This window comes from Ursus maritimus (genome assembly GCF_017311325.1).
Source record: "Ursus maritimus isolate PB19 chromosome X unlocalized genomic scaffold, ASM1731132v1 scaffold_X1, whole genome shotgun sequence".
Classification (NCBI taxonomy): Eukaryota; Metazoa; Chordata; class Mammalia; order Carnivora; family Ursidae; genus Ursus; species Ursus maritimus.
Genome location: NW_024423319.1, coordinates 81,847,574 through 81,869,854, shown reverse-complemented (window position 1 = coordinate 81,869,854; position 22,281 = coordinate 81,847,574). Strand labels below are relative to the sequence as shown.

Below are 22,281 nucleotides of genomic sequence, written 5' to 3'. Positions count from 1 at the left end.
GCCTGTCCCTCTGATGCTGTTCCAGCTTCTTGAGGTGAGAATATAAAAACTGCATTTTAGATTTTTCTATTCTTTTGAGTGAGGCTTGGATGGCTATGTATTTCCCCCTTAGGACTGCCTTTGCAGTATCCCATAGGTTTTGGACTGTTGTATTTTCATTCTCATTGGTCTCCATAAATTGTTTAATTTGATTTTTGATTTCCTGGTTTATTGAGTCATTCCTGAGCAGGATGGTTCTTAGTCTCCAAGTGTTTGAGTTTCTTCCAAATTTTTCCTTGTGGTCGAGTTCCAATTTCAGAGCGTTGTGGTCTGAGAACATGCAGGGGATAATTTCAGTCTTTTGGTATCAGTTGAGACCTGTTTTGTGTCCCAGAACATGGTCTATTCTTGAGAATGTTCCATGGGCATTAGAATAGAATGAGTATTCTTTGGTTCTGGGGTGTAGTGTTCTCTATATATCTATGAGGTCCAACTTGTCGAGTATGGCATTCAAAGCCTTTGATTCTTTGCTTAGTTTTTGCCAGGGTGTTCTGTCTATTTCTGATAGTGGAGTGCTGAGGTCCCCTACTATTAATGTATTTTTATCTATATGTCTCTTTATTCTGGTTAAGATTTGGCTTGTGTATCTTGCTGCTCCCCTGTTGGGGCATATATATTTATAATTGTCCTATCCACTTGTTGACTACTTCCTTTAAGAATAATATAGTCCCCTTCTGCATCTCTAACTATAGTCTGTAGTTTAAAATCCAGTTTCTCTGATATGAGAATTGCTGCCCCAGCTTTCTTTTGAGGTCCATTTGCGTGAAAGATGGTACTCCATCCCCTTACTCTCAGTCTGAATGCATCTTTGGGTTCGAAATGAGTCTCTTGTAGACAGCAAATGGATGGGTCATTTCTTTTTATCCAGTCTGCAACCCTGTGGCGTTTATGGGAAGGTTCAAACCATTCACATTAAGACTGAGTACTGAGAGAGATGATTTTAATGATGCCATGTTGCCCGTAAAGTCTTTGTTTGTATTGGCTGTGACTTTCTGTTCTGTATCACTCTTGGGGCCTTTTTACTTTTATAGAACCCCCCGTAATATCTCCTGTAGGGCTGGTTTCGTGGTTACGAAATTGGTTAATGACTGGCGATTCTGAAATGTCTTTATTTCTCCATCAATTCTGAATGACAGCCTTGCTGGATAAAGGGTCCTTGGCTGCATGTTTTTCTCTGAAAGAGCTTTAAATATGCTCCCCCAACCCTTTCTCTCATTCCAGGTCTGTGTAGACAAGTCTGACGTTTTTTTTTTTTTCAAATTTTGATAGTTTAGTTTTTCAGTGTTTTGTGTTATGGATTGTGCTTTTTAAGAATTCTCTGCCTAAACCTAGGTCATGAATATTTTCTCTTATCTAAAAGTTTTATAGTTTTAACATTAAATCTGTAATCCATTTTGAGTTAATTTTTGTGTGGTATGAGGTTTTTGAGGTCAAAGTTCATTTTTTTTTTGCATATGGATGTCCAATTGTTCTAACACCATTTGTGGGAAAATATACTTTTTTCCATTAAATTGCTTTTGCACCTTTGCCAAAAATCTGTTGACCTTATTTGTGTGGATCTATTTCTATACTTATTTCTATACTTTATTCTCTTTTATTGATCTCTGTCTGTCACTTTGCCAATATCACACTGTCTTTATTCCTGTAGTTTTATAGTAAGTCTTAAAACTAGGTGGTGTGATCCTTCCAACTCTATTCTTTTTTTTTTCAGAATTGTTTTAGTTATTCTAGTTCCTTTGCTTTTCTATATAAATTTTAGAATCAGTTCGTTTATATCTACAAAAAAATCCTGCTGAGAGTTTGATTGGAATTGTGTTACATCTTGTGCAGAAAAGAGTTAACAGTCCAAATACTGCTATCCTTAGAAAGTCTTCTTTGCAAAGTTGGCCCTTGTCTGGGCATCTGAGAAGCTGACTGGTAAACAGTTCCCTACACTACTATAAAACCCTCCCTTAATGATAACTGTGCCTAAACTCTTTGTATGAACGATGTAGTTTATTCTGAACACCTGATTTTCTTTTGTGAGTCTGAAATTTTGGTACATGCTAGGCAGAGAGTGTTTACATGATCAGCTCCCAATAAAATCATAGGCACTGAGTAATTAATGAGTTTCCCTGGTTGATAGCACTTTACATATATTGTCACATCTCATTCCTGGAGGAATTAAGTGCATCCTGAGCGACTGACTCTATTGGGATAAGACTCTTGAAAGCTTGTTTCTGGTTTTGGCAGGTTTTGCCCATGTTCTCATTTTCTTGATTTTTGCTTTCTGTCTTTTGTTATAATAAATCATAGCCGTGAGTTTGACTATATGCTGAGTCCTGTGACTAGGAATCACTGTACCTTAGGGTGGTCTTGGGGACCATCAACACACATCTATAGGTGAATTTGAAAAGAATTAACATCTTTTCTGTGTTGAATCTTCCATACCAATTAATGTGGTATGTCTTTCATTTATTTCAGTTTTCTTTGATTTCTGTCTTTTTATCATATAGATTCTGTACATGTTTTGTTAGATTTATACCAAAATATTTTCTTTTCTTGGAGCTACTGTAAATGATATATTTTTAAAGATTTTATTTATTTGACAGAGAGAGAGATTGAGCACAAGCAGGGGGAGCGAGAGGGAGAAGCAGGCTCCCTGCCGAGAAGGGGGCCCGATGTGGGGCTTGATCTCAGGACTGATCATGACCTGAGCCAAAGGCAGCCACTCAACTGGCTGAGCCACCAGGCACACCAAATGATATTTTTTTAATTTAAATTCAATTATCCAGCATATAGTACATCATAGTTTTCAGATGTACTATAAATGATATTTTTAAAAATGTAGTTTTCCATTTATATACTACTAGTATGAAATACTGATATTTGTGTATTGCCCTTGGATTCTATGACCTTATTAAAACTTACTTATTCTTAGGAGTTCTTTTGTTGTTTTTATAGATTTCTTGAGATTTGCTACATAGACAATTACGTCATTTGCAAGTGGGGACAGTGTTATTTCTTTCTTTCCAATATGCGTGCTTTTAATTTCATTTTTGTGTTTCATTGCACTGCATAGGACATCTATTATGATGTTGAATAGCAACAGCGAGAGTGGACAACCTTGCTTTGATCTTAGGAAGAAAGCAGTTAGTCTTTCACCATTAGTATGACCTTAACTGTAGAGTTTTTGTAGACACCTTGATCAGGTTGAGAAATTTACTTTCCATTCCTGCTTTGCCGATGTATGTTTATCATGAATGGATGTTGAATTTTGTCAAATGCTTTTGTCCCTGCATCTGTTGATATAGTTTTGTTTTAGATTATTAAAGATAGATTATTATTATTATTAAAAGTAGATTATATTGATTGATTTTCAAATACTGAAGCAGCCTCATTCCTGGGGTAAACTCCACTTGGTCCCAGTGTGTTATTCTTTTTATATGTTGCTGGATTTTATTTGCTAGTATTTTGTTGAGGATTTTTCATCTGTGTTTATGATGGACATTGTAGTATTTTTTTGGTACTGTCTTTGGTTTTGGTATGAGAATGATGCTGACTTCATAAAATAATTTGAGAGTATCCCCCTCTTCTATTTTCTGGAAGAGATGTGTAGAATTAATGTTATTTATTCTTTAAATGTTCTCTAGAATTCACAAGTGAAGTTATTTGGGCCTCAATTTTTTTTCTTTTTCCTGAAGGATTTTAAGAATATTATTTCTTTTTTTAAAATTAATTATTTTCCTTATGTTCAGTTAACCAGTATATAGTACATCATAAGTTTTTGTTGTAGCATACAATGATTCATTAGTTGTATATAATTTCTTTAATGGTATAAGATTATTCAAGCTACCTATTTCATTTCAGGTGACTTTTGGTTTGTGGTTTGTGGTTTTCAAGAAATTGGTCCACATTCCCTTATTATTCACTCTTTCATCCCTGATATTTGGTAATTTGTGTCATCTTTTTGTTTATCAATCTTGCTAGAAGTTTATCAATTTTATTGATCTTCTCAAAGAATCAGGTTTTCATTTCATTCATTTTCTTACTGTTTTTCTGTTTTCAATTTTATTGGTAGCTGCTCCAATTTTTTACAGTTTCCTTTTGCTTTGGGTTTAATCTGCTCTTCTTTTTCTAGTTTCTTAAGGTAGAAGCTTAGGTTATTGATTTAAGACCCTTCTTCTTTTTTAACAAAAGCATTTAATGCTATAAATTTCTCCCTAAGCACTGCTTTAGCTGCATGCCACAAATTTTGGGAGACATTCTCTCTGATCCTTGGACTATTTAGAAGTTTGTCGTTTGATATCCAAGTGTTTGAGTATTGCTATTATTTTTCTTTTATCAATTTCTAGTTTAATTCCATTGTGGTCAAAGAAAACACTATTCATTATTTTAATTCTTTAAAATTTTAAAGGGTCTGTCTTGGTGAATGTTTCAGATGCACTTGAGAAAGTGTTCTATAAATGTCAGTTGGATCCAGTTGGTTAATGTTATTAATTTCTTCATTATCCTTGCTGTTTTTCTGTGTACTAATTCTGTTGCTGAGAAGAGTACTGAAATTTTCAATTATAATTGTGAATTTGTGTATTTTTTCAGTTTTGTCATTGTGTATTTTGAAAATCTGCTAGGAACATACACATTGAAGATTAGTTATATCCTCTTTATAGTTTTTTGTGACTTGTTTTTTTTCTCATGTAACAATGTTCATGTAATTGTGACGTCTTTCCAGTTAAATTGACATATTTCTGTATCATTTATGTTGACTACATAGTGTTCTGTTCTTCAACTGTCATTATTTATCCAACCCCCTATTAATGGACATTTAGGTTATTTCTAAATTTTGCTCTTAGAAATAATCCTATAGTGAACATACATATGCTTCCATTGTTCATAATTGTACTTTTGTTTTTCTGTATTAAATTACTAGGAATAGAAGTTTTAGATCAAAGCAATGCACATTTAGAAGTTTTTTACATACAGGCACTGTCCTTCTGAAATAGTACATTGTACTTATACTAAAGAAAAGTGATTTTCTCATAACCTTACCAAAATAGTGTTATATTTTTTGCCATCTGATAAATGAAAAATTTTAATGTGTTTTTTTAAGGTGATGTACAGTAGCATTGGCATTTTAAGTAGTTAGGTCCGTCAGTTTTTTTCTTTATGGTTTTAAGATTTGTTTCTTGCTTAGAAAAGTCTTATCCAGTCATAATTGTATAAAAATGTCTCTGAATTTTTTCTAGAACATTTATAGTTTCATGTTCACATTTAAGTCTTTTTCTGGAATTTATTTTGATTTTGGTGTCAGCACTTTTATACCTTCCCCCAATGATTATCCAGTTATTCTAATACCATTTATTGGTTTTCATTATTCACTGGTTTAACATGGCATATTTTTTTTATTAGCGAAGTAAAGTTGACGTACGATGTTATATTAGTTTCAGATGTACAACATAGTGATTCAACAACTCCGTACATTACTCCATGCTCACCATAGTAAGTGGAGTTACCATCTATTGCCATACAGCGTTATGACAATATTATTGACTGTATTCCCTGTGCTGTACTTCTCATCTGTGTGACTTACTTGTTTTATAACTGGGAGTTTGTCCCTCTTAATCTATAATCACATATACTTGGGTTTGTTTATGGTCTTTCCAATTCTCTTCTTTAGTACGTTTGTCTATTTTAATATCAGTAGTATGCTGTTTTTATTATTATGGTTTGTAACACATTTATTGCCTCTTTACTTATTTTACACAAAATATTCATGGCACATTAATTCTTGTAGGTGAGCTGTAGAATAGTTTTGTCAACTTTTCAAAAATAGCCTGTTGGGATTAATTCCAGGAGAATTCACAGATTTCACAATATCAAACTTTCCAAGCCAGTTATATCTGTTTAGTTACCAGGTCTTCTTTTATAATTTTGAGTTTTAAAAGATTCCCTTCATATTGGTCTCACTGACTTGAAAGGTTTTTCTTGGGTATTGAGGATTTTTTTTAATGTTATCCTTTTTTCTTTAATTTTTGAATTTATTCATATATTGAGAAAACAATATTTTTTCTGTGCTTATTTTGTATTCATCTACTTTGCTGAACTTAGTCACGGTTTATTTAATTTCCTCTTGAATTTGATTGCTTATACTTTATTTAGAAATTTTGCTTCTGTATTCACAAATAAGATTCCTTTGTAAGTTTTTGGTGCTGTCTTTATTAAGTTGTGGTACTAGGACTGTTGTAGCCTAACATAATTAGAAAAATTTTCCTATAGTACTAAGTTTAACACAGGAATTATTTTCCTTGGTGAACTGGCCTATGAATTTATTGATGCATGGTACCATTTATGTGTGTCATTCTTTGATGACTCTAATAGCATTGATGATTATTGGCCTACTAAGGATTTATTATTCTTCTGGAGTCATTTTTGTGCTTTTTATCTTCTTTAAAAATCATCCATTTTGTAGGTTTTTCACAGTTATTGTCATAGACTGTACATGGTATTCTTTTATACTTCTTTGTAATTATTTCTTTTTTCATTTAAAATGTGTGTGATATGTTAGCTTGCTTTCATGTGTTTGTATACATGTGCGTACTGTCTTCAGTGTTCCTTGAAAAGTTTCATTCAGTTTTCTGGTCAAAGAACGAGCTCATGGATATATATGTATAACTTTTCCATTTAAAAAAATTTGGGGCGCCTGAGTGCCTTAGTTGTTAGGCGTCTGCCTTTGCCTCTCTCAGGTCACGATCCCAGGGTCCTGGGATCGAGCCCCACATCTGGCTCCCTGCTCAGCGGGGAGCCTGCTTCTCACTCTCCTGCTCCCTCTGCTTGTACACTCTTTCTCTCGAATAAATAAATGAAATCTTAAAAAAAATTATTGACATCTGCTTTCATATTTGTTATTTTACTCTTAGTTTATTAACTTATTTTGTTCTTTTCCCTAGCTTCTTAAAATGCGTGCTTAGTCTATTTTAATTATTTGACTTCATAATAAAAGCTTTAAAAATATACATTTTCTGGGGCGCCTGGGTGGCACAATGGTTGAGCGTCTGCCTTCGGCTCAGGGCGTGATCCTGGCGTTATGGGATCAAGCCCCACATCAGGCTCTTCTGCTATGAGCCTGCTTCTTCCTCTCCCACTCCCCCTGCTTGTGTTCCCTCTCTCGCTGGCTGTCTCTATCTCTGTCGAATAAATAAATAAAATCTTTAAAAAAAAAAATAAAAATATACATTTTCTTCTACATAACAGTTCTGATTACATCCCATTAATTTTGAAAGAGAGTTGTAGCTATCTTGTTTTTTTTCCTCAGTAATCTGTGATTGCAATTTTTATTTCCTCATTGACCTAGGTTTTGTTTTTTCTTTGAGAATAGTACTTACCATTTTTTTTCAAATGCCTTTCTTTTCTTTAGTTTGCTTGGTTTATCCTTTTATTGCCAATTTCTAGATTTATTGTACTGTGTGTTGAGAATGTGACCTGAATGATAATTTTTGTTTTTCTTAAGTTAATGAGATTTTCTTCATGGCTTCAGATATAATGGGTTTTTATAAATGATTCACTGATGTTTGTAGAAAGTAAGTATTCTCTATAGAATACAAAGATCATTATATCAATTAATTTTGACTTAATTATTATATAATTTATATGCTGATTTATTTTTCTGCTTATCACAGGTAAGAGCAAGGTGGTAACCATCCACAATCATTGTTTAGTTAATTTCTCCTGGCATTTCTTCACCTCCTCCATCTCACCTTAAACCCTCTGCCCCATACAATTTTTTAACTACAAAATTAATATATATTTATAATATGTGTGTATGTATTCATATATATTTGTGTATATGTATATGAATAAAATCAGCCATTTTCTTTTTATTTCTCAGAGGTAACAACTATAAATAATTTAGTGTGTAACCTTCCAGATCCTTTTGTGTGTATGTTATCACTTTTATTAAGTTTTGACTACCCTTTCTTTAAAAATCTTAAATTTTATGAGTAATGCATGAATGTACACACATATAGGCATATATGCACATAAAAATGCAGCTTTTTAATGAGTGTAGGTTTTATGATATTTTTGTTATATGAATGAGCCATGTACACATTGCTCTGTATCTTGCTTTTTAAGAATGTCTTAGTATTCTTTCCATATAATAATAGATCTACCTTATTCTTTTAAAGTGTTGCATAATATTCTATTAGATGGATGTAGCCCATTATTTAATCAGCCTCTCTAGTGAACCTGGTCTATTAATTGCCTCTCAAGTACGGTGAGATAATTTGCACACTTTTAGTTTATTCCTGCTTCTACTTTTAGTCAAGATAACTGAGACTTTTAGCCATAATTATTGTTTAATACATTACCTTTCCTACAAATAATTATTTTTTACATTTCCAGATGTAGATATGTTTTCCTTAATTTTGTCCAGTATATTGTAAGTCCTTTCAGTCTGAAGATTCAATCTTTCTTTGGCTCAGAAAATTTTTTTGAAAGGTAACTTTTTATTACTTTTATGTTCAGAAAATTCAACAGCATACATTTAGCCCAGTTTGGTGGCCAGTTCTTAAGCCTTTGCCTTTTCTAACTTGGCAGTGCGAACCACCAACTTTAGACCCAGGATGTTGCCTCTCATTATACTCGTCATTGTAATTGGCTTAGCCAGAGCTTCTTTGTCTTCTGAGTTAGCCTGTGCGAAGGCGACAGCGGTGCAGGTCTTCTTGTGGACCAGACACCTCAGCCTGGCCTTCCCCTTGATAATGCAGTAGGGAACCCCTGTCTTCTGACACAGGGCAGGCAGGAAGACAACCAGCTCAGTGGGATCCACATTATGTGCAATCATTACCAGCTGAGCCTTCCTGTTTTCCACCAAGGTGGTGACGGTGTTAACCCCTGCCTGAAGGACAGGCAGCTTCTTAGTGGGGACATCCATTTTGCCAGCAGCTTTCTTCTCAGCCTGGGCCAACAATCTCTGCTTCTTCTCTTGCTTGGTCTCTGGTTTGTATTTGTGGGCTAGCTTAAGCAGTTAAGTAGCTCTTTGGTGGTCCAAGGCCTGGGTGAACTGGTTAATCACAGGAGGCACTTTTAGACATTTATAGTGAATAGCCCTTTGCCTCTGCAGCCTGATGTAGAGGGGCCATTTGACAAAGTGGGAGAGGTCCCTTTTGGGCTGGATGTCCTGTCCAATGCCAGAATTCTTGGACCTTCCCTGAAATGGGGGATTGACCACCTTCTTGGCTTCCTGTTCCTTCACAACAGCAGGGGTGGGGGCCACCATCTTTCCCTTAGCTTTCTTTCCTTTTGGCATCTTGGATGGCTAGAGGAGAGACTGGCTCAGAGAAATTTTTATCATTTATTATTTCTCTTTGGCCTCTTATCTCATCCTGAGTGTGTGTGTGTGTGTGTGTGTGTGCACGCGCGCGCGTGCGTATCTCCAGAGTCTGTTCTTGTGTCTCAGGTTTTCATCCATTATCTTCAACTCTCTGTTACCTCTCAGTTCTGGGAGAATTTCTTGAAGCAGCCTTTGAAATCATTGATTTGATTTTTGTCATAACTGAATGTACTATTCACTTCCTCTGTTACATTTTTTAATTAAGTAATTGCTTTTTCATCAGAAACCAGTCATTCTGGATCCCAGAGTGTTCTGTTTTCACAGATTCAGTGTCCTCTCAGATCTTGTTGAGAGTATACTTTTTAAGTTTATTTCAGTTCTTTGAAGTGAAAAGGTTTCATAAGTAGACACTTGCTCTGGTTTCTCAGAACATTTCTCCTTGAAAAATTACTTGTTCTTTTTCATATAAATGGGTAATTTTCTCCATTTATTCATCTTTGCAGAAGATGGTCTTTGAGTTTTGGAATTTGAGATAAATTTTGTCAAATTTGTCTCCTCCTTTGAGACTAAGAGTAATCTTTATATTTTCTATAGTTATTTATTTATTTATTCATTTATTTATTATTTCCTTTTTGTTCCTTCTTACCCCTCCCCAGAAAAGGAACATAATCGTTTATGAAGAATTAGAAGGGTGTGCTCGCCAAGGGCAGTTGTGAGGGAGAGACCCTTGCTACAGTGCTGAAGGGCTTCTTTGTTGTAGCTGCTTGAATTATCTAGAGCACTGCTGCTTTTCTCTAACTGGCACAAAGTCAGGCTCCTCATCTGGAGCCTGATGCTGAGGGGACAGAAGACTGTATCATGTGAAGAATCGTTACAGGAAGTCAAGTTATGGTCTAGAATGGAAATTTATAGGAGACACGATAACTGTCTTCAGTAGCTGTAGGGCTGTCACAAGAACAAATAGACTTGCTCTATGTAGTCCCGAGTGGTAGAATTATGTTAGAAGAGTACTGTCTTACGTTCAAAGGAGGAGGATTGCTATCACTGATACTGCTGCTGATTCAAATATTTATTGACTCCAAATTTTCAAATGTTCATTCAGATATTACCCACACTTTAGATGTTAACCGTTTCATAACAACATGTTACATGGGTGGCCACGTGCCTATGATAGCTACTGGAAAGAGGCTATGTAAGCATTGGCTTTGTCATTTACTCACAGAGGTATACATTCTCAGGGAACCGCCAGTTGCCATTCTAACTGTCTTTTTTTGGTAATTATTTGACCTCAGTTTCTTGATACTTAAGGTGGTAGTCCTTACCCTTTATCTGCATGAACTCTCTCCATCTCTTTCTTATGACATTCCTTTGGAAAATGTGGTAGGAAGAATAAAATGTTCACATCCTAATTCCCAGAATCTATGAATATGTTACTTTACGTGGCAAAAGGCAATAAAAATAGAATATGGAATTAAGATAGTAATCAACCAGATTTAAGCTACAGTGATTATTCTGGATTATCCAAGTGGACCCAGTGTAATCACAAGTGTTCTTAAATGTGGAAGAGGGAGGCAGAGAGTAAGGCAGGGTGAGAAAGACTCTGCTGGTCATTGCTAGCCTTGAGGATGGAAGGGACCACAAACCAAGGAACATGGGCAGCTTGTAGAAGTTAGAAGGGTTTTCTACTAGAACCTCTAGAAAGAAACACAGCCCTGTTAACACCTTGATTTTTTTTTTTAGCCCAGTGAGTCCCGTTTTGCATTTTTGACTTTGAGATCTGTGAGATAATGAATTTGTGTTGTTTTAAGCCACTAAGTGTGCGGTAACTTATTACATTGCAATAGGAAACTGATAAGGATGGATTTCTGAGAAAATCCAAGGCCATATCCCAGGAACAATAAGAAAAACTTCTTGGTATTTCTGTTATTCAGAAATTTAATGCATCTATTGCTGAACTGATGTATTCCGCCATCTTCTGATAACCATCCATTTTTCCAATGCTTCTTACTGGCCTACTTTTTGGACATCTAGGCTTCAGTCAATAAGAGTAGCCTACATAAAAGGAGGACCAAGGAAGTAAGCGAATGTTACCAGGAAGGTGATTTCTACTCAGTATAAGGAAGAATTTTCCGTTAAGACCGTTCAAAGAGAGATCAGGCTGTATTTGGAGGTTCTATAGCAGGAACTGAGCAATCACTGGGTGGAGACATTAAAGAGAAGATTCCTGCATTGGTTGAGGTGTTGGATTAGTGTAGATTTTATTGTTCTTGAATCTAAGAACCTAAGGGGTTGAGAGGAAGAAGCATCACTGAGGATCGGGTAGGACCCCTGGGTTCAGTGCAGATTGTGCCCACACAAGGTTTCTCGGCAAGACGAAAGTGGGCAGTGGAATCCAGCTCATACCGTTTGTCAAGCTGTACGTTTTGGCTGTGGAGCTGCTCTGCCTTGAGGCAGGGGGACCTTTTGCTAATTCATATAAAGGTATCATTTACTTGATAACATGGTGCCTGCAGGGCTGCATTCACCCAAAGATATCACTTTTTTTTTCTAATTTGCACAAAAATACCATATGGGCCAGAACTAACAGTGGTCTAGAGTTATAGGAGGTGGTTTCTTGGAATTGGTGAAGGCAAGCCAAGGACAGATTAGAGAAAAAAAGGAAAGGAGGATTATGCTGCTAATGCTTTAATCTCATTCTGGCTTCTCCAGTCCCTCAGCTCACTTCCAAACGGTTCTATTGGTACTTTCTCCCAATCCATATCTTCTAATGGCGTATCTAATTGGGAAGAGACACGAATGAATGAATAAACTAATAAACGGGTCTCTGTATTTTAGAGGTAAAGGAACATGATCTCTTTGGGGGAGTTCACTGTATAATGTAGTAGCAAGTGGGGAAATCAAGACTCTAAGTATTGGAGATCAGGGGGAGAGGGTGTGTTCATTCAGGGTGCTCCTAGAGAAGGCAGAGCATCTCTCTCTGACTTATGACTGGTCATCCCTCTAAATGTGTAGGGATGGATAATATCAGGGTCCTCAAAGGCACAGGAGATCTAGCCAGACACCTAGCTGAAGCAGTTCCTGCATTCATAGCTGAGTCTTGGCTGGCCAGGTGTGGTAGTTCCACTGTCCTCACTGCCACAGACCAGGTAGTTAGATCTACTGGATGTGGCCTTGGTGTGGAACAGTATGGCAAATTCCTGTTTGTGTATTTCTCCAGATGACCTTTGAGATGAGTCATGAGACCCTGTACTTGGCAGTGAAACTGGTGGATCACTACCTTATGGAGGTAGTATGCAAGAGGGACAAGCTACAACTCCTTGGTTCCACTGCGTTTCTGATTGCAGCAAAATTTGAGGTGAGCCTGAGTTCATAGAGCCTGGAGAAAATTAATCAAGTTTCTATCCAAGGCATATATATATATATATTATATATATAATATATATATATATAATATATGTATTTGTATGCATATATGAGTATATATGTATGTATATGTGTGTATGTATCATCTACATGTATACACACACATGCATTTACATTTGCATATATGTGCACGTGTGTGTGTGTGTGTGTGTGTGTTATTACATACATACACACACAAATAATATTTCCTACCTTTTTTTGTCAGTCTTTCCTAGCAGGGACGCTGGTATTGGGTGGCAATGGTGGTATATTTGTTTCCTGGCGTCCACAGGGTTCTTTCATTTTTTCTTTGAAGATGTGTGTATGTGGGCATGTGCCTAGTTAAATACATTGTTCTTTGTAAATCTTCCTTCTGATCCATAATTCTCTGCCCACCCCACACTCTTTTTTTTCTTCCACCAACTTCATCTCCACCTAGTGGAGTCTTGAACTGCATAGATAAGAAAGCAGTTCCACACCTGGGTGCTGGAGACATTTAAGAGAACATGGGTGGCCTGGTACAGATGGTAGCGAGTCTGGGTGAAAAAGTTATTTTTGAAGTAGCATTATAAGAGTAAGTAGCTGGCTTTTCTGTTCGCTTCTTTTCTCTTCTTTTCTTTTCTAAGATTTATCCATTCACCTTAGCCCGGAGGGAGGGGCAGAGGGAGAGGGTGAATCCGAAGCAGACTCCCCGCTGAGCAGGGCTTGACCCCAGGACCTGAGATCATGACCTGAGCTGAAATCAAGAGTCAGCCACTTAACTGACTGAGCCACCCAGGTGCACCGCTGGACTTTCTTTCATAACCATCATCCATCTAATTTCTCTGATTCTTTCCTCTTCCTCAGATGCTGATTTTGTTCAACTGTGATTTTTCCATAGATAGGCTACTTGTGTGAAACCTTAGGGTTTAGAAGCAGAGAGGTAGCAACTTTTACTGAATTCAAAGAGCTTTAGAACTGTGGGTTTGTTTTTGTGCTCCCTCATTTGCTCCCTCCCTGGCTTTATTCTTCACTTGCTTCTTGCCTCCCTTCCTCCTGTACTCCCTCACTCTCTTCCTAGATCCTTACCTCCCTCCCTCATTCCACTCGTCCCTCTTTTGCTTCTTACTTGCTTTCCTTTCTTGCAGCTCTTGCTTCACTTTCCTCCTTGCTTCACTTCCACCCTTGCTCCCTAACTCCCTTCCTTTTTCCAGCCTTTCTCTCAATCCGTCCCTCATCCCTCCCTTCATTCTTCCATCCCTGCCTTGTACACTCATTCACTACCAACTGGGTTTCCTCCCTGTATCACTCCTTCCCTCCCACCTTCCTGGTTCCCTCTCTTCCCTCCTCCCACCCTTCTTCCATCCTTCCTTCTGTGTCTCCTTTCCTGCCGCCTTCCCCCTCCCACCACCCTCCCTCACTCTGGACCATTCCATCCTCTTCCCTCCCACCTTCCTTCCCTCCCTTACTCCTTTCTTCCCTTTCTTTTCCCTTCCTTTGCTCTCTTCCCTCTGTCCCATCTCTCCTCAATCTGCACCTCATTCCTTTCATGCTGCACTCCCTCCCAGTCTTTTGCTTCCCTCTTCCATCCCCTCCCTCCTCCCTTTTCTGTTTGTTCCTTCTCTCCCTTCTTCACATGCTCCTTCCCTCTCTACCTCCCACTCTTGCTCCCTGGCACCCTGACTCCCTCTAATTCTAGCTGCCTCCCACCTTCCTTCTCTCATCTCCTTCTTCCCTTGCTTCTTCTCTTTCTTCCCCCTCCCTCCCTTGCTCCTTTCCTCACTATTTCCCTCTTGGGTTCACTTCCTTCCCTACTCACTTGCTCCCTGGTTCGCTTGTTCCCCCTCACTGTCTGCTGCCTCCAAGCTCCCCCTCTTGATTGTTGCCTCTCCTCTGGAGTGTTCATTTCCTCCCACCCACTATCACTTGCTCCCTTCTATCCTCTTTTCCTCTCTCTCTCTCTCCCTGGCTCTCTCCCTCCTACACACCTTCCCTGACTCACTTCCTCCCTCTGTCCCTTCCTTCCTCTCTTGCCTCCTCCTTCCCTTTCTCCCTTCCTCTTCTCTCATTGTCTTCCTTGCTTCCTCCTTTGCTGCTTCCCTCTTTGGCTCATTTCCTTCCCTGATCACATACACACTCCCTGGTTCATTCCTTGCTCTCCTTCCCTCTCCCCCTCCCTCCTCTTTCCTCCTCCTACTTAGGGCCTTCCTTGTAGCTTAGCACAAGGTACTAAGTACTAAGGTACTAAGTCCTCCATGCCTCGGCCTCAAGAGGGTTAAAAAGAAGTTAGGGGTCCCTGGCCAACAGCAGAAGGAGGAGCAGAGTACAAAGAGGCACTTCCTAGCAAATCTGGGAACCAAGAGTACCCCTGTTCTGGTTATCAGTATGAAGGGTCCCCACTATGGTTTTTGGAGAAGGGGTGTCTTCCCCTCACAGGATTGAGAAGTATAGAAAGACTTTTGCAACGGGAGGTGTGGAGATGGTTTGAGAAGAGAAGAAAGGAAGGAACCACTGGCGAGTAGGGCAAAGGAATGGAGAGTTCCTTACCCTGGTGTTGCTGCTAGGTTGTTGTGTGAACTGGCGCAATTTGCTTCCTCTTTCTGTGCCTCAGTTTCCTTGTCTGCAAAACTAAAGGGTTGGTCTAGTCTGAGATCTCAAAATAGAAAGACAGAGAAAGGTGTGGGAAGGACGCTGGGGTGGGCAGTTAGATGCAGCTGGATAAAAGATTCGGGGATCTTCCTGCTTCCTAGTCCTCTCCCCAGAACTAAGGTTCACCCTGCAGAGGGAAGAACGTGTTAAGGTGATTCCTGGTTAGGGGTTCTTCTCACCCTTGGCCTGGTCTGGATCTTCCTGGTCTAGCCCCCCAAGCATATCCTCCCCACCTCTGCAGTCCTCAGTCTCTGCTTAGGCTCTCTCTGTGCCTGTCTGCCTGTCTCTCACTGCCTGCTACCCCAGTAGGGCCACCTCCCAAACATCCTTGTTCATTTCTTAGACTGGGAAACAAAGTGCTGGCTTATTTTCCATCTCTAGCTCCACTTTTTGTGGTCTTCTTTCTTCCCTTCCCCCAGAGCGGGACTTAGATTTCCCATTCCAGGCTTTCATTCATTAGAAGAGAGATCATTGCTATGGGTTCCTGTGCCATATTATGCCACTTTGAACAGTGTAAGAATCTACCCCACAGGGCCCAATTCTCTCTCCAGCGGTGCAGTTTTGGGGCAGATCTCTCCTATGTCTCTGATTTTGTTTTTCAGATGGACCGCTCAAATCAACCAGGAGTTTACTCTCAGAGCTACCCTGAAGGTTTATGCTGGGAAATGTTATTGTGTCCTATCTTTCACTTTTTTCCCCCACTGCCTTTTATCTCAAAGCAGAGAGGAGTGGGCTCTCTTTGCTTGGTTATGACTATCTCTCTTCTCCACCCATAGGAGTCCTGCCCACCTTGTGTGGATGACTTCCTATACATCTGTGATGATATTTATCAGCGAGATGAGATGCTCACCATGGAAATCAGCATCCTGCAAACTCTCAAATTTGACATCAACATTCCCATCGCCTATCATTTCCTGCGCAGATATGCTAGGGTAAGAGGGAGGAGGCACGTCCTCATTCTCCCACTACTGGGTCGGTCTCCTCCATACCCAGAGTGGCTGCTTGAATGGTAGGAAAAGGGAAAGGCAGTGGGGGGCAGGGGAATGTCTTCTTCAATCCACCCTCCTAGATTGACCATCTTTATGAAGTGGGGGGGGAACAAAATTGAAGATTTTCATGGTGTACCTTTATGTTTTCAAGTGAAGGCAGTATAGGGGAGGGGAAGAAGAGTCTTTGATCAGGAAGGGACATGTGGGAAGTTGGGGGGAGCTGGTAAAGTTCTCTTCCTTCATCTGAGTATCGGTTATAGGGGAGGTCACTTTATAATTATTTATTGTATTCTACAAGTACATGTGTGTACTTTCTCTATGTGTGTGTTTTAGTTTATAATTTTTAAAAAAGATTCGAACAAGGAAAGGGAAATTATTTTGGAGCGTGGGATATTTCTAGGGTGGAGCCAGGTGCAGAATTATAGTTGGAGGGCCTTGGCTCTTCAAAGGATAACCTGCAAAGAAAGGGGAGGTGGGGGAGGGTCCCACAAGGACTTGATAATTTGGTTAAAAACTCTAAAGGTAGCAAATCCCACTGGCCGATTTCAGAATCCCTGCCTGGAAGATTCTGTGATTTTGGGGGTAGGGTCTTTAGTGTGAGTCATGGTAGCAAAAGAGGTAAATTGTTCAGGCCCGAGAGCCGTTTAGGCCTGAAGTGGGGTAACTGGAGAGAGTGGGTACAGCGGGTCTTCTGCTAGGTGCTGCTTTTCTGAGTTGATTGCTGAGCCAGTCTTCTTGCTACCTTTAGTGTCTCCGTGCCAGCATGAAGACACTGACTTTGTCTCGCTTCATCTGTGAGATGACTCTGCAGGAATACGACTATGTCCAGGAGAGGGCTTCCAAGCTAGCTGCCGGCTCCTTCCTCCTGGCCCTCTATATGAAGAAGCTCGGACACTGGGTAAACACTTGCTGGGGGCACGGGTTAGAGATTTAAAAGCACAGAGTCAGCAACCTAAGTGTCCATTGGTGGATGAATGAATAAAGAAGATGTGGTGTGTATACACACACACACACACACACACAGACACACACACACACAGAGGAATGTTACTTAGCTATAAAAAAGAATAAAATCTTACCATTTGTGACAACATGGATGGACCTAGTCGATATTATACTAAGTGAAATAAGTCAGAAAAAGACAAATACTGTATTATTTCACTTATATGTGGGATCTAAAAAAACAAAACAGGGGGCACCTGGGTGGCTCAGTTGGTTAAGCATCTGCTTTCAGCTCAGGTCGTGATCCCAGGGTCCTGGGATCGAGCCCTGCAGTAAGCTTCTTGCTCAGCGGGGAGCCTGCTTCTCCATCTGCTGCTTCCCCAGCTTGTGCTCTCTCTCAGATAAATAAATAAAATCTTAAATTTTAAAAAAAACCAATATTTTCATAAATACAGAGAACAAACAAGTGAGGGGAGAGGGTGGAGGAAAGGGTGAAATAGGTGAAGGGGATTAAAAGGTACAAATTTCCAGTTACAAAATAAAGAAGTCAGGGGATGTAAAGTCCAGCATAGGGAGTATAGTCAATAACATTGTGATGACGTGTATGGTGACAGATGGTGATTACACTTATTATGGTGAGCATATTATAATGTATATGAACGTTGAATCACTATGCTATACACCTGAAACTAATGTAGTATTGTATGTCACCTATACTTCAATTAAAAGCAAGAAAACACAGGGTCAATTCAGGAGGAAGGTGTAAAGTAGGGTCATGGGAAACTCAGTGATAAAACTGCCATTTACCCATAGTTATAAATTCTTTGACATTGCAACGTGTTAGGAACCTGGCTCCTTAAAGGGTTTTTACAGCATTGGTTTTTAATTGTTTTATTTTTCTTAGTCACAGTACTCTTTATTCCAAAGAAAGCTTACTTGAAAACCCAATATTGTAAAACAGACTAATATGAAATAATTCTGGTTGCAGCAGGTGGTAGAATGGGCCCCCTTCTTACCTGACCCCATTCCACCCCTGCCCCTTGCAGTCCCCCCAGCAGGGTTGGTCCCTGCTCCCCCAAGAGAGCTCATTGGAAGAGACTTTGAGAAGCACAGACCTAGAGTTGTGAAAGCAACTGTCCGTGTGTATAATGTGGGCTCAGAGGTATAGTATAGTGGTCTTCTCTGAAGAGGAAGGCCCCTAAAGCCTCCTTCCCCAGTACAAATAAAACTCACTCCTAAGCCCCTCCAACCTAGAAGTCCGGCAGCCACTACTGTTGACAAAACCTCTGTGTACTGAAAAAGACTGCTCTAAACAGTTGTGTGAACTTGGACAAGTCATACTAAAATTTCTTGGAATAGAGAAAGCATTCAGTAAATGGCAGTGAGGATGATGAAAAGGAAAAAAAATGGCTAGCATTTATTTAGTGCTTAGACAGTGATCTAAGCACTGTGTGTATTAACTCATTTAATCTTCACAAGATCAGTACTATCATCCCTACTTTATGGATAAAAAAAAAACTCCCATGTTTTGCTAATGAGAGGCAGAGTTAGTCTTTGGGGATTAGGTGTAGCGTTCCAATCGTATACCTACTATATAATCAGAATTGATGTGGTCATAGTTTTGGAACTGTGGCCCTGGAGGCCCCATGCTGTGCCAGGCTTTGATCTTTAGATCCTGGGGAAATGTGGTAGGTTCTGAGGGAACAACTGAGGGACTCAGGGCAGCAAACTGCCTGTCAACCAGTATAGAAATAGTTCCGTGTTTTAACACTTGGCATAGTTGCACCGGTGAGTATCAGCGGCAGCCCTGATCTGAACTCAGGTGGTATGGCCCCACAGTCCTATGCTATGTATACTGCTTCTATGGATAAGAAAGGCTTCACAGAGGAGGTGACTTTTGAGTTGGGTCTTGAAAGATGAGTAGGAACCTGTGAGAGAAGACATTCCAGGTAGAGGGAATGATAACTGACCAGATGTGAAGGCAATGAGAAGAGAGTGATGTATTTGGGGCAGAATAAGGCACTTCCTATAGAGAGAGCAGAGGATATATTAATAGGGAGTGGTGAGAGATGAGACCAGAATGGTAGGGTGTAGTCTGACTGAGAGACCTTTGATGCCCAGTGGAGAGACCCACTTTATATCAAGGCATTGGAAGGTTTTGAGGCAGGGGAGCGACCTATTTCTCTGTGTGTTTTGGAAACAGCACTGGTTTCTTAGTATAGAAGGCGAATTAAATGAGAGATAGTATAAAAGTGGGAACACCAATGAGTAGGCTTTCATAATAGTCAAGATGAAGCACTGGGGCTCGAACTTGTGCAGTGACAATGGGGCCATTAATCTTATTTGACACACCCAGTATAATGTGTCACCCCATGTGTTACTCTCCTGCTCAGCATGCCAATGATTGCCCTTTACCTGTGGCAGTGGTTTCTAAGCAATAGTCAGTAGAGCCCCGGGATTCCTGTAGAAGCATCTCCCGGGCAATGTAAAAGGTAAAGGGACCCAAATTGGTGGGCTTGTTAGCTCTCACCCCCAATTCCAGGTGGATATTTGGGCTTCCAGATAAGATATTTGGAAAGAAAAAAAAAGTTCAGGGGAAGTAATTTAAGACACTTTTTAGAAAACCACTGCCTTATAGAATAAACCTTCTCTTCTTTATCTGTGGAGCTCCCACTTGACTTTCAACACCTACTGCAGGTATGCCCTCCTCTACAAAGCTTTCTGTGACTCTCCTGGCCAAAGTTCACGGGTCTTGCTGCTCTGTTTCTCCAGGGTCCCATTCTCACTTCCATATAGAGCTTCCCACACATTCTGTAATTCTCTGTGTGCACGGCTGTCTCCCCCACTACAAATGCCTTAGTCATCTTTGTATTCACAGCAGCCTACACAGGCCGTGGTAATATTAATACTAGCTAGCCTTGTTTGGGAACTTACGTTATGCTAGGCTCTGTTCCGTTGTGCATTGTGTGTATTAACTCACTCCTATGATGCAGTTAGTGTAATGATCCCCATTTGGCATAGTGGGAAACCAGGGCACCAAGAAATTCATAACCGGCTCAAGTCCATGCTGTTGGTGGAGCTAAAATTTGAACCCAAGCCATTTGCCTCTGGAACCTTTGCTTTTAAACGCTCTGCTGTATCACTTCTGCCACATAATAGGCATCCTTAAAATTGAATGAGAAAATAAATGCATGGAATGATAGCTCTTAGAGCCAGAGAAGAGGAACTGCCTTAAATTCCTGTTTTCTGTTGACTTGGGATCTCAAGTTTGTTTTGAGGTTTGCCTGGCCATTGGCTCTTGACCTGAGAGTAAGTAAATTACAAAGTCAGTCATGTTCCTTAGATTCTTTCGTGGATTTCAGCTTACATGAACACCTACAATCAGGGCTAATATCCAACTGGTACATCTGGATAGCCGTACCATTAGTTTGCAGCTAGAACCTAGTCTTCTAGGAAGTACTCTATACTTATTGGTCAGTGTCTGTGCTGTATGAGTTTTTGAAATGTTTGACTATCTTCTCTGCCTATATCATGTATACAAAGTCTGGACTTGGGATAGTAGAGATAGAGGAAGGGTCTGCTTCCTGTGGTAAAAGTCAATGTTCATGTTGCTTCTTCCAGGCTCCTGCCCTGGAGTATTACAGTGGCTACAAGACCTCTGATCTTCACCCCCTGGTCAAGCAGCTGAACACCCTGCTGACATTGCGTCCTTGCAACAAGCTCAAGACTGTGCATTCCAAGTATTCTCACCAGTAAGTACCAAGCTCCAGTTGAGGATGGGTTGGTGCTCAGCCATGGGGAGGCACAGACTAGCCTCACTCAAGGAAAAAGAAAGATTCAGTACTGTTCGCCTTAACTTTCTGCTCTAGGGTTAAACCAATATAGGGAACCAAGAGTCCTATGTCCCACTTATTCCATGGACCCTGTTTGCTTTGGCTTATTTTATGCTGAGCAGACCCCTCTTCCTTTCGCAGGGTCTTCTTTGAAGTCACTAAAATCCCCCCCTTGGATGTGTTGAAGATAGAGGAGATTTTGAACTACGGCTAAGTCTGAGGCTGAGGAGCTGGCACACTGGCGGTGGCCACCAGGGCCAGGCAGCCATTAAAATAAGCTGTTATTTATTCTGTCTTTGAATTTGTCTTTTGATCATTTTTCTTTGTTTTTTACTCTTTTGTTTGTCTTTTCTCAAATTGATAGTGTTGTAAATACTTAACTTCTTATGAAAGAAATTATAGTATTTGATTAGAAATTTAATAAAAAATTAATGTTTGTTGTTAAAAGGGCTCACGTCCCCTTTTATTGCTCAGGACCCCCATGCATAGCCCAGTTTTTCCCTGTGCCTCAAGGATCTAAGTTATCCAGTTTCCTTTTCTAGTTGGAGACTTTCTCTTCATGGGAAGAAGAATTGATTTATGGTGTATATTGAAGGGTGAGTCTGCACAAGGAGGATCCTTGAGGGGTTGGTGCCCAGTTCAAAGAGAGCCCTACCAGACAGACAAGCCTTAGTGTTCAGATCTGGGGCAGCTGGGAGTGTGGACCAATATGCTTTGGTCCCTATTTCAGGTTGCTTGCTTTCTTTGTTTCTTCCTGGGTGACAAAAAGATGGGGAATTAGGATTTTAACCCCTATATAGCCCTACTTTCATAGTTAAGCAGCTTTCTAGAGTCTCAATTTGAAAAGCTGCTTGGAGTGGCATGCCAGAATCTCTTTTGGACCTTCTGTCAAGAGGAGAAATTTCCACCTGTGAAATCAGTGAGATGTCCCATGAATGCAGGCATCAACCATTTGCCCAGGTTCATTCATAAAGCCTTAAGGAGGTTCTACTCTCTCTCTCCCTATCCTACCTTTGGGGTGATGGGTACTGGTACAGCTATCTTAGTTGTTACCAGAGGAGCTGAATCTACTCTGTGCCAGTTGATGAAGAGCCACTGCCTCAATCCTGCCTTTGAGACCTCCACGACCTCCCCACAA

At 39.9% G+C, this 22,281-nt stretch overlaps 1 protein-coding gene and 1 pseudogene across 1 annotated transcript in view; one reads left to right on the top strand and one right to left on the bottom strand.

Annotated features, from left to right (window-relative positions):
* Nucleotides 1–21,564, top strand: part of CCNB3 (cyclin B3) — a 50,504-nt gene extending 28,940 nt beyond the window's left edge. Inside the window, exons 8-12 of the mRNA XM_040631572.1 lie at nt 12,567–12,704; nt 16,156–16,311; nt 17,117–17,266; nt 20,932–21,062; nt 21,285–21,564. Of these exons, the coding sequence (XP_040487506.1) occupies nt 12,567–12,704; nt 16,156–16,311; nt 17,117–17,266; nt 20,932–21,062; nt 21,285–21,357 (648 nt within the window). The 3' untranslated portion in view covers nt 21,358–21,564. The remainder of the gene's footprint in view (nt 1–12,566; nt 12,705–16,155; nt 16,312–17,116; nt 17,267–20,931; nt 21,063–21,284) is intronic.
* LOC103666391 lies at nt 8,561–9,325 on the bottom strand (annotated as a pseudogene).
* Nucleotides 21,565–22,281: the final 717 nt, after the last annotated feature.